The sequence below is a fragment of the Thalia democratica genome, chromosome 6, assembly GCF_965202585.1.
Source record: "Thalia democratica chromosome 6, ktThaDemo2.hap1.1, whole genome shotgun sequence".
NCBI classification, from domain to species: domain Eukaryota; kingdom Metazoa; phylum Chordata; class Thaliacea; order Salpida; family Salpidae; genus Thalia; species Thalia democratica.
Genome location: NC_139170.1, coordinates 28,890,972 through 28,904,253, shown reverse-complemented (window position 1 = coordinate 28,904,253; position 13,282 = coordinate 28,890,972). Strand labels below are relative to the sequence as shown.

General features: G+C 26.8%; 1 protein-coding gene across 1 annotated transcript; it reads left to right on the top strand.

The window, feature by feature from the left end:
• The first annotated feature begins 8,472 nt into the window (after nucleotides 1–8,472).
• Nucleotides 8,473–11,708, top strand: LOC145838349 (uncharacterized). The gene is made up of 2 exons (XM_082945922.1): nucleotides 8,473–8,580; nucleotides 10,181–11,708. Exons 1-2 carry the CDS (start codon nucleotides 8,497–8,499, stop codon nucleotides 11,618–11,620), a joined length of 1,524 nt encoding a protein of 507 aa, XP_082802048.1. The 5' UTR covers nucleotides 8,473–8,496; the 3' UTR covers nucleotides 11,621–11,708.
• The last annotated feature ends 1,574 nt before the right edge of the window (nucleotides 11,709–13,282 follow it).

Below are 13,282 nucleotides of genomic sequence, written 5' to 3'. Positions count from 1 at the left end.
AAGTATTTATGATTCGGTAGGGGTCCCAATGATGGCAGTAAAAACTCTCTAAGTTTAATGATATAAGATTAAAACCCAGAGGCCAGCACATTTAGAAAAAAAAAAGTCTAAGTGCTTTAAAAGTTTATGCATTTATTTCATAAGTTTAATTTTTAAAATATTTGATTATTTAATGTTAATAATCTATAGATTTTATTCATGGTCTTATTTTTACTTATAGTGTCCCTGAAACTTTTAAAAACTTGAAAAAAGATTATATTAAGTTTAGATATAAAAACTTTTTGTTAAATAACTACAATGAGTAGATCTAGAGTGATTCTGTATTTATGTTTTGTTTGTGTTGAAATTTGATTAATGTTATATGGGCATCAAATTGTGATGTGTAAATCTTATATTTTATGAATGTCCTGGTAGTGAAAAAGTGATTGTTATAAATTATTGAAATAAATTTTGATTATTGTTAATTATTTTATTATTTTTATTTTTGTTATTATTTTGTTCCTGTGTTAGTTTTCAGATAGATAGTTCATTTCATTTATTTAATTTTTATTTTATTAGAAATTAGGTGTAAAAGTATAAAGTTAATACAAATTTACTATTTTTATTATATTTTGAGTTTTATGTTAAGTTTACTAACAAGTTTATAAAAATACTTTTTATTTTATTGATTTTAGTGTTGATATATATATATATATATACAATTTTTGATACAAACAGTATCAACTTACAGTATTTCTTTATTCTAGTTTGTTTTTTATAGAACTTAATACTTTGAATTAGGTATTGATTTATTTGAGTTTGCAACAGCTGATTGTGAGCTCACACTGGTAGAATAGATCACATGATTGGATAGTTGATGTGTTTTTTGTTGTAGCATCGGCGGATACTTACTTGGGGATTTGAGCTTCATTGTTTTCCCACACTTTGTGGTTTTTGGTGTTGAGATTTTAACCTTGTTAGTATTTGCTAAATGACGTGTCACAAGGCTTTTTTTCAATAGTGGGTTAAGATTAGTTTTTTTTTTTAAGTTTTTTATTTTGGTTAGTTAAAGTTTTTATTTTATTAGTTTATAGACAGATTTAGTTTTGTTTTTAATTAAAAGGTAAAATTTATCTTAATAAATTTAAAGATAGGGCAGGTGGAATAACATGTGATGAGCTCAAACTCGCTTGCTTGACCTTCAGAAAATGTTTATTGTTGCAGAGGGGAGAGTGAGTTCTTCTGATGTTTTTCTACCATTAAAAAAAAAAGGTAATAAAACATCAGTCTTATCATTCCTTTTGCAACCATACACGTTTTGAAGATCAAACAGGCAAGTTGTCATCATCTGTTATTCTACCTGCCCCTTTAAAATTAACATTAAACTAAGCAAAAAGTTAAACTATCTATCTAACTAAAAAACTTGACAATTTATTTCGCATACATTTAAAAGGTTAAAATGTCAACAATAAAACCAAAAAGTGTGGGAAAATCAATAAACCAAAATCCCAAAGCAATTATTTGCTGATGCTACTACAAAAAATACATGAACAATCCAATTGTGCTGTCACTGCCACCAGTGTGAACTCACAATCATCTGTTGCAAGTTCCAGTAAACAAATAACTAATTAAATGTTTAAGTTCTATAAAGATATTTAGTAAATAATAAAACATCGAAAAAAAAACTATTAACACTAACCTTGAAAAATTAAAAAAATATAAAAAAGTATTTTAAAAGGTTGTTAGTAATATTTTAACATAATACTCAAAAAAAAACATCAAATTTATATTTTAAATTTACTTATAACATGTAATAAAAAAAATTCAACAATATTAAAATCTATCACTGCAACATAAAAAATAATTAAATTTGTTAAAAAAAATTTAAGAGTCAATTTTTCATTAACCAAATAGTCATAAAATAACAACACCCAGCACAGTCTGGTGTACATATAACATGCATCAAGTTTGAGTACATATAAAACAGGGGTCGGCAGGCAGTTGGTGGTCGCCAGGCCAAATTCAATTCGGGTCGCAGTTTTAGTTTTAGTCACACTAGAGAAAAGTTTTACTTTTATTCACCTTATTATTTTAAATGACTTTTAGCTATAAATAGAATGTCTATTTAATATTTATTAGAATAGAATTTATGTTGACTAATATACATAAGTGTTAATAAACGTTCATAAGCACTTAATAAGTTAAACTTAATACTTATGTAATTTTACTTACAACCTAACTCTCTATAAAAACCTAATTTGAAAGAAAATTTATCGTTTATTTTCATACATTTGTTATATCATCAACCTTTTTTTCATATTTCTAATAATATTTACTTCAAAAAAGTTTTTGCGTGTTAAATAGTTTACACTCATTAAAAAATTTAGTAATTAGTTAACTTAATAATATTAATACCGTTTTGTATCCCAGAAAGCTAAAAAAAAATCTTTTACATAATTAATTCTCGAAAACTTAATAAAACATTTTATTAGTAATTAGTCTTTTACATGGTTGCCACATAAAAAGCAAAAATGTCTGAATTGTATCAAACCAGCCTAAGTTGATTAAAAGTTGAAAAAGCTAATAAATAGTTTTTAATCAAGTTTAAATACCTAGTTAAAATATCATCATTATCAAAAAGTACACAAAGTGTAAGAAAACAATAAAAAATTAAAATTAGTAAACTACACTACAGTCATAAAATTTATTCTGAAAACTGAAAAATTTCTTTAAAGTGTTTGAAATAAAAGTTTCACACACACATGAGTATTCAATTTTAGAAATAGCCTGTTTGTGTAGCAACCCAGTTAAAATAAAGTTCACAGCATAAAGAAATAACGAAAATTATTAACAGCAAATAAATTACTTCCAAAAAAATATAAGTCAGCTGAATGAACAATTAAGTTTCTTAAAACATTTTAACAAAAGTAAAAAACTTTACTGGGTCATCAGCAAAGTAGAAAAACTTACTTTTTATTAAGCATTATAGCAATTCTTTATCTGCAATAAGAACATTGCATTTAAAAATAGTAAATGTAAAATATAAGAGAGCTACAAGAAAGCTACAAGAATAAAAAAACATTAGTTAGGAGTTATTGGAAGAAAATATAATAAAACAAATCATCAAAGTCAATTCCAACAAAGCATATGATTATCTTCAGTAATTACAGAATGATCAGAAAAAATTGTTAAGGCAAGTTATAAAGTAGTGTAATTTGTTACTTAAAATGAGATACCGTTTATAATAAAAAACTTTTTTAAAGAATTTATGTTGGCTATAATGGAAAGACATTTGTTTATTTCTTCAATGACAACAAGAAGTCATGTCTAGGAAATGCTATAAGGTTATAAAGTCGAATAAATCAATTTAAGACTTAAATAATCCTGTTAACATGAGAGCATTGATAGAAAAACTATTGCTCATCTGAGAATTTCTATTAGAGATGTTTTAATAACTTTGAAATTTTAGCAGAATTTCTTGATTTAGTTCCAACGCAAAGGTTCTTCACAACAATCGGTGAAATATTACAAGTAAAGGTGCAATGCATCAATACAAAGTTTTTAAAAGTACAATTCCTTCTTTTATTTTTAGTATAAAGTTTAAATAAAGTTAAAAAAAATGTAATAAAAATGTATCAATATTAGAAAATACTCTTATGCTACTTTAATATATTAAAAAAAAATATATATTTGGTAAATTTTTTGTGTCAAATCGAAGCTTCATTACTTTACATAGAAAAATTGTTTGAAATTCCAGGTTTATCAAAAGTTCTCAAGTTTAAGTTTTTTTACAGAGTTTTTAAGCATAAATTTTCAATTTCAAAGCTTTCAGGTACATTTTGAATTATATCAGCTGCAAGACTTAAAATTCAACATATATTATAACTCAAACTAACACTGTGGATTGAGCAAAATATACATCATAAGTTTAATTTGCCACTCTTTCAAGCAAAAAAGCCAGTCTGAGTCAACAAAAACATTCCTGATATTTTTGTATACAAAAAGGAGTTCTAGCCAAAAACTTAAAAAAATGACTTAATCGGCTTGAGATTTGTGGTCTTCAAATAGTAATTGTCTGAGTGTGTGCCACACTGTTTGGTAATGTTTAGTTGTTTATTTGCTTGAGTTTGAACCATTTCGATTAACAATATACAATTTTAATAAATTTACTATCCCTAAATCTAATTTATATTAAATAGGTAGCTCAAAAAAACAGCAATTTAGTGTATTGATATGCAAGGCATAAAAATTAACTTAGTTTGTCAAAAACAATGTTTGAAAAATGAAAATGTATACCTAACAAAAACTATATTAAGTTATGTCATATATATTTTGTTTTAAATGTATCTGTACAAATTTAGGTATTACATGTAGAAACAACAATGTTAGAACATTATGTATAAACTAAACTTAAACTAACTAAAGTATTAAATAAAAAGTGGTTTAAAATATGAGCATCTTTTTAAATTGGTGTGCAAATTAATTTAAAGTGCAAACAATACTTCTAAAAAACTAAAATATGTCAAAACAAAAATGATATAAACCTTATTTCTTATTACTATGTTATTTTATATACTTTTACACAAAAATATAAAATTTACAAATAAAAAATCTGTAAAAGAAACTTAGGTATAAGAAATATTGAAAAAGAATATCTAAGCTATAAAGATATGATACTTAAGTTAATTACTGTTTAATACTTTTGCACAAAATGGAAACACTTGCATTTAGTTATTTAATAAATAGGTGTTATATAATAACTTATTAAATCCAAGCACTCTTTACACTCTTTTTTTAAGATAACTACTGGCTGTTGTAAATAAGAAATTATCATGAACTGAGAAAAACATCCTCTTAGAATGTTAAACTGTTGTTTTTATACTTTTAAACTAAAGCAGAAACTTATTCTAATTTATTTTAAATGTTATACAAAGATTTAAAACCAAACTAATCAAATTAAATCGAATTACAGAATAAAATTTAACTTGAAATATATTTTTGCTCAGCGGGCCACATTTACATGCTTGCGGGCCACAAAAATTTCTTTTGCGGGCCGTATTCCATTTAAAAAAATAACGTGCTCGCGGGCCGCAGATTTACCCTTTGAGGGCCGCAATTGGCCTGCGGGCTGCAGTTTGCCGACCCCTGATATAAAACATACATTGAAAATCACTTTAAATTACTCCGTGTAATGATTTAATAATAAAAAAAAGTTGTAATTGAAACAATTTCTTTAAAGTTTTTGAAAGTTTCTTGGACACTAAACCAAAACTTTGGACTTAATAACTAAAGCAGTTTAGGCCAAGTCTTGTTCAGGTATTACAATTTTAAAGTAAAACTTTGAAAACTTTGTATAATGGGAATTGAAAGTCTTAACAAGAGTAAATCTATTGTTTTCTACCTCAAACCCTAATAAAGTATTACCATCAGTTTACAAATTTGTAAGTTATACACATCATTTAAATTCAGCAGAATTTTTTTTTAACATAGGGTTTGTTGTGGTCAGGGCAGGCACACAACAAACACTCCTGATTATTCTTTTTGCATACAATTTTTTTTTTGTTTTTTCAATGTATTTTTTTAATTTCAAATACTTTAAAAATCACAACATTGAAAATCTTTTAAACTGTAAAAGCGGTTTCTCGCGACTATTCCTGCCTGATGAGTCCTAATAAGGATGAAACCGGTTGTATGATTGTCTTGTATGCTGTTGTTGTTGATCTTGCGGTAAAGTTCATTGTTTATTATCAATTGCATAAAACATCTCAACTTCGTTGATGATGGCCGAAATGAATACTGGCTAAAACTGTAAAAGCAATATTTCCTGAAAGTTTGAGGTATATAGCTCAAAAAATGAAGAAGATAGATTTTTGGTGATTTTTTATTGATTTTCTAGAAAACTGACACTTAAAAAATTTGTGGTCTACACATATGTGTCTGAAGCTTTTTACAAGTTAAAGTTATCTCATAACTTAAATAAAAGTTTAAAATTTTATAAAAACTAGCTTGTAGTTTACACTGGAAGCTTTCATATATAGGCTAATGTTATTTTTATTCAAAAGTGTTGGACTACCTCCTATGACCTTAACTGACCATTTCATAAGTGTAAATTTTTTTAGCTTTTTATTAGCTTAAGTTATATATATTTATGGGTATACTAACAATTCCCACCCAATAAACCACACTCGCTCACATTTCCCACTCTAAGTTTATTTCTTTTTTCTTTATTTATTCCTTTATTTTTTAATATTTTCATTTATTATTTATTTTTACTATCACTGTTACCCATAACCCTTACCCTTGGTTGATAAGCTATTCTATAATTTGAGTTTGGGTGTGTTGAAAATTAGCGGCTCCCATATTGATGATATTCATTTTAAATAAAAAAGAGTATTCAAAGACTGTTAAAATTTGTAGATTCACAAAACTAATAAAAACATTTACAGCTGTCACAGCAGAAGTTTGTTTTAATGTAAGTAAAATTGTAATTATTTTTCAGCTTGTAGTTTGTTTGCAGTTTTATGCTTGTTGTATATTTTTTCTTATAAAGGAATTTTATACATAACTAAATATTAATTCTTATACGAAAAAATTAGTAAAAACTTGAAATAATTTTTTTTTAATAATTTTATCACTACTTTTTCAACTTTTAATGTGCAGGCCAAGTCTTTTTATTGATTTACTACAATGAGCAGAGTTGCCATACACTCAAGATAAATTCATTATGACTAGGATATCATGAATTTAAAAAAAGTAATATGGATGATCAGGCCAGTTTATTCTTTTCTAAAAAATATTCACGACAGTTTTAAGGTTTCTGAAAATCTCAGGCCACTTTTTTCTAGATTTGAATGAGATTTAGTTTTGATATTTTATTGTTATATAACTAATTTTGTAAAAAAGCCTGATTTTTATTGATTTTGTTAAGTTAAAAATGTTTTCAAAGGACTTGAAAACTCAGGATGACTCAAGATAAGTTAAGGTCACTCAGGACAGTTTTTGGTCACTCAAGACAATTTTTTTGAATTAAAAAGTGGCAATCCTATATAAGCGTCCTCTAAATTTAACATCAATAAGGGAACATTAATTTTTTCAAATGCTAATGATTGATATTATAAAAATATTTAGAACTGTTTAAAACTGCTATTAAAATTTGGAATGACGATCAAATAAATAATCAAATTAGCTGTTTTTATTTTATAACATAATAAATTAACTATTATTATAAGTTTAATACATTAAAAAAAAACAATTTAAATTGTTTCATTTCTTAAAAAATAAAGTTTTTACATAAAATTTTGTTTGTAATTTGACTGTATTTTCTTTGACAAATTTTATGTTAAGCTTAAACAGGAAACAATGTTTTTTGATTTTAATATTAAAGTAATTGTATATTGCTTACATTAAAATTTTTGGAAGCAGGTCTCAAATTAGCACAGCTTCACTTAGGTACAAGGTCACTTTAGCACGGTGGGTCACTTTTTTATGGACCGTCATTTTTGCACTTTTTTTCTTCCAATTTTGCGTGAAGCGTCTATTTTAAAGTTTTTAATTTTTGGTTAAGTGGTGTTATTTTGCATAAATCAAACCTTTTTAAGCCTTCATGTGAAAGTTTTTTGATTATACATTTTTAATTATAAATGTTTTGAAGTTAGTAATATATAAGTCTGTGTTATAAACTAAATTGAAATATTAAAGGTAAACACAAATTAGATTTGTAAAAATTTCAAACTTACAACTTTATTTTAAAAATATTTTAATAATTTTATATGTAGTACTAAGTATTTTATAAATTATTACAACTTAGGATATTCTTTTATTTTGCTATAACTCTTACAAAGTTAGTCTTATACTACTAAAAACTTAGTATTTTTTTAAAAAGCTATATAAATAATGAATAATAGTGCTAAGTCAAAAAAAAATTCTAAAGACGCTTCAAGTAAAAATTGAAGAGAAAGACTTAGTGCAAATTTTGACGCTCCATGCAAAAGTGACCCACTGGTCTTAAGTGACTCACAGTGCTAAAATGATGCTGCAAAAGCTATCAGTGACCAAACGTGCTACACTGTGTAAAAGTGACCATCCATGCTGATTTGGCCGTCCTGCTAAAGTATTGCTGTGCTATTTGGACACCCACCTAAAATTTAGATACATGATAAGATTTTAAATATTTAAGTACATAGAAAGAAATTTCTACCATTAAACTAAGTGGTCATGATTATTTTATATATAAATTCGCTAGTTTCTTATGTTACTAGATTAGGTTAAACTTAATTGTAAATATTAACCTCAATGACAAAAATATATAACGTTTTAAACTCTTTTGATTAGTTTAATAATAGATAAAAATAAGCAAGCTCAGCAAATCTTGGATTTCATAACTTTAAACAAAATTTACTAGTGTAATTTTTTATTTTGTTAATAATATAAGTTCTATATATTTGTAAAATAAAACAAGTATTTTTAATTGCTTTGTGTTATTAACTTTTGTAGAAGTTATAATTTCTCTCTAAAAATATGAAAGCAAAGTGTACAAATGAAAATTTAGGAACAATTATTACCTATCTTCAAAACTTGATGAAAAATTCTATTGTTTCTCAGGTAGTTTATGTTCCATTACAGTCACCTCTTGCAAATCTACGCACATTTGTCCTCAGCAAAAGTGCGTAACTAAACAATAGGTAGAACGTACTGTATTGGCTGTATTATTATTATGCATTTGATTAAACTTACTTAGTGAACTTTCCTATATTTTTTTTTTACAAAAGTAGATTACATTCAAGTTGTACATATATGTTAAAAGTTTTTTTTAAATAAAAACTTTATATGTGTACTCAAACTTTTTTTCTTCCTTTTTCCTTGCTTACCTAAGTTTACTAGTAGGTGGGCAAGGAACAAGGTACCTAAAAATAAGAGAATTACTTGTTTGAATTGAAACTTCATGTCATAAACATTGTGAGCAATTGCACATTGTACCTTGTTTAATATAAAGGAATAAAGAGGTGCTAAAACACCTAAAATATAAAGAGTAAAGCCATAAAGTTCTATAGGGACTTAGTTAAGGCACAAACTAAAAATTCAAAAATTTCAATTTTATTAAAAATCTAATTCCTTCTATTTTTTATAAATTAAAGATGTTGTTTAGTCACTGCATACAATAAATTTACAATATTAAACATTTTTAAACTGTAATTAATTGTAATTTTTATATGTTCTGAATTTTAGAAAACAAATAAAGAGATTTCGACTACTAGAGGAGAATTATTGAATTTATTCTTTCTAGACTTTATTTTACAAACTAAGTTTTGGTCAAAGACCTCGTCAGTGCTTAAATAAATCTCATTCAAATAGAATTGAATAAGATTATTTCTTATTGAATAAGATTTATTTAAGTACTGATGAGGTCTTTGACCAAAACTTAGTTTGTAAAATAAAGTCTTGGAGGATAAGTTTGTTTGAAAAAAATAAAATTTTTAAAATGCTAACTAAAAGATGTTGTTAGGTCAATGCATACAATAAATTTATAATATTAAAGATTTTTTAAATTGTAATTTTTTTAAAAGATAAATATTCTAAAATGCTAACCAAACGAATGTGTAGATTTGCAAAAGGGACTGTATGAGTTTTCAAAACAGAATTCAAAACATAGTTTATAACTTGATTGAGAACATTATATATTTATCTATTGTATATTAATTTTTTTTTTTGGTTTTAGAATATTTATTAACTAAATAAAGTAATGTGTTTTTATCCTATGGGTGAGAAACACGTAGGTCAGATCCGGCCCATTAACATAAATGTCTAAAATGTTTAAACTATTCCGAAAAAGCTTTTTGTGCAAATAAAATAAAACTGAGCTCTATTACCTAAAAGTTATAGATTCTCCAAAATTTAGTTTTGAAGTGGCACTCCTGCTTATTGAAAAGTAACTTAGTTGTAATAATGCTTTTAAAAAGTTGTTTTGTTTATTTGTTCAGTATAATTGAATCAAAGTACTTGCACATGTAAGACTATTTCTAGTAAATCTGGCCTGCTAACTAGAAGAGCTGTCTATCTTTTTTTTATTCTATCAATTAGCTAAATTTCAACTTTGATATTTTTAAAAATATAATTTCATAAATAAATGATCAGTGCTAAACAAAGCTTAGAAAATTTTAAAGACTTTTTTATATAGCTAATCAACATTAATATTTCAAACTAGATGGTGATGTACGAAAGTGACACTTCAGAGTTCATGTTCACAGACGGTTCCATCATTCAACTCTCTTCGTGTGGAGCAAATTATCGCTACATCAAAAACCCTCTGGACTACAGCTTGTGCAAGAGTCAGCTGTGCAGGTACGCCACAAGCGAGACCAAACACAAAGTTGATGCTTCATTGAAACTACGAAACTTGTTTGCAACTAGGCCCTACGTTATGGTTGATGACTGTGACAAAGTTGTGAGAGTCCACAGTGACAGGCATGTTTACTGGACAAACAATAATGTTTCCGACAAAGCTGATAGTTTTGTTTCAAAAGAAAGAAATGTTGAATCCCAATGTAGTCCTACACTTACCATGCTTAAATATCTCAGCCAAATAAGCTACAAAAGGGCTAAAAATACTAATGTTTCCAGCAAAAAAGAATTAGTTTGGGTCACTAACATATTTCCAACGGAATTGCCTTTTCACCATTGGAAAAGTCTGAACAGTGAGACTGAATCAGTTGAAGAATTACCTTTGCCTTGCAACAAAAGATGCAACAAACAGTACAAACACAATTGGGAAAGATACAGCGATGAGCAAGGCGACTGTACACGCACTTTGAAAGTTTTTTACTGCAGCCAGACGTTCTACTGGCTGCTAAACAATCAAAAGCCAGACATAATTGCGTTGCTTTTAAATGATTATGGCAGTGTTTTGAGTTCGCACGCCAAAAACAAGTTCTACTACAACTACACAAAGTTTACTGAGACTAGCAATACAGTAGATAGAACTTTTTCTTCAACAAATTTGCCATCAGACGCAGCTGTGAAAAACGTCATAATGAGAGCAAACAGGTTGATCATGTGCTCAAGCAACTTCGACCAAAACAACAGGTCATTGCGTTGCTGTGATGAAGTGCAAAGTGAAGAGGAGAAAATCCCAGTTCTGCCAAACATCACAGAACTGGCTCGTCTCGGCCGCTTCAGCTACGCCCAAAACGAAGTTCAAATATCTTTTGCGGACCAGACGACTCTCTATTGTGATGTCACCGAGGAAATCTTTGATCTTTTACGCGCTAACCGAAACGAAGCGTTCCAACTGCTCAAAGCCAGAATTTTCTTTTCGGACGGAAAGTATTTCAACTGCGACAGTTTGTTTCACGCGAGCCAGCACCTGCAGCCTTACTCCCAGCCCTGCAAAGACTTCTTGATGTGGCTGCTGAAAAGCGAGGGGGAAAGGAAGAAGGATCCTTTCTACCGCAACACCGTACATTGCTCTGAAATCAGCAGCTTGATCGAAGACGAACTGAGCAAAATAAGCAAAATTTCAATTGAAATCGACGACGTGATGGACTTCAAAAGTGATTCGGTCAGAGATGCAGTTGTCTATGACGTTGACGATATTTTGAAAAGAAACTCTGAAGCTTTAATAGAAATCAAAAGTATTTTATCTTAGAAATTTATTTAGTTTTTATTAAACTTTTCCACCAAGCTGTAAACTTATACTTATTTAAAACTTTTGCTGCCAATTTTGATTATTAGTATACATTTTTCATTCAACATAAAATGCTTTCATTTTTTAAATTGTGTAAGTTGGAAATTATGTAATGATCAATTAACATAATTTGACTTTCTTCAAATTACTACGAGTTTACTTAGAACTTTTCAACAATAATTTTGTGACTTAAAAAAAAAATTCTAAAACTAAGTTAAACTTAAATGTTTTTTTCTTTTTAGTTTTTCTTACTTCTAATAGTGTTGAGTAAATTAGTCATTTATAGTAAAAATATATATGATACAACAAAATTTTAATCAAAAATACGTTCTTTGTTATGTTTTACACAAATTTACTATGAATTTTTAAAAGTTTAAGCTATTTTAAATAAATCAAGCGTTTTTTACTCGATTTTTGATTCTAAATTAATAAATAGGTTTTGTATTTAAGTTTAGGTTAAATATATTTTAAATTTTTGTCTTGTTTGCTGATCTATAAAATTTTTAAATATACTTGATTTAAAAATAACAGGTTGATTGAATATCTATTTAGTTTAATTTTTGTCCAAATTACATTTATAACACCTATTTACTTACTGAAACCGTTAAAGTGCAAGATTTTTAAATTAAATGAACTACTTTAAAGTTTCTTTAAAATAACTGAATTCAAGTAACTTTTTCAATTTACTATTTGTACTAAAAGTTTATACTTACTTTACTTAGTTTCTTTTTATATTTTTATAAATAATATCAAAAACACGAAATTGATACAGTTGTCTCAAGTGCAATAGTTGTTTTTTTATTATCAGGTATACATTGTTTGTTTAATATTTCCATTATCAGTATTCTTGAAATTAGAAGTTTATTTTAAACTTTTGCGCTAAATACCAGGTAAAAGCATGTTAAGTCATCAAACTAGTTTGATCATCTGAAATGTTTATTTTTATCGTCAGTGATATTTTTGAATATAATTATTTATAAGCTTTTAATGTATTTGTAGAATAGAAGACTAGTTTTGTGGTTTTTCATAATTTAGCACTTTCCTTTTTATCCAAAAAACTTATATAAAATTAAAAGTTTGGAATAACTTAACAATTAAGATGTGTTCAGTTTTTTATATCACTTAATGTTTTTAAAACAGCAGCTTTTTGAGTAAATATTAAAAAAAAGATTTAGTAAGACACATAATTGGTTATTTCTATAACAAAAGATTCTTAATGATGTTTGCTTAACTATAAAACAAGCATAAAGTTAGGATTCTTATAAGATAAATTTTAATTTATTTCTTCAATTGTTAAACAGTTTTTTTTTTCATTTAAATAAGAACTTGGCTATTTTTCAAATAATGATAAGTAATACTTTGCTAAAATAATTTTTAACGAAGCAAAGAAAATCTTGTGAGCATTTTTTTCTTCTCCGTGTTTTTTATTTGAGCTTGGCTAGCTTCTTTGTTTGGTAATTTTAGCTGGAAAAAAGCTTTACTATCACTAAAATATATCCGTTTTTTGTAGTAATAAATGATTTATTCAACTCAAATACACTAAATAGAAGTACTTTTCGCCACGCTCAACAGTGTGCAGAATTGCCACAAGGTCAGGAAATCAGTAAAAGTCAGGAAAAACTA

Excerpts from the sequence above, each read along its gene's own strand:
- LOC145838349 (XM_082945922.1), top strand. The coding sequence starts at position 8,497 with ATGAAAGCAAAGTGTACAAATGAAAATTTAGGAACAATTATTACCTAT. Across the intron at positions 8,581-10,180 it reads AAAATTCTATTGTTTCTCAG|ATGGTGATGTACGAAAGTGA; the intron begins GTAGTTTATGTT and ends ATTTCAAACTAG.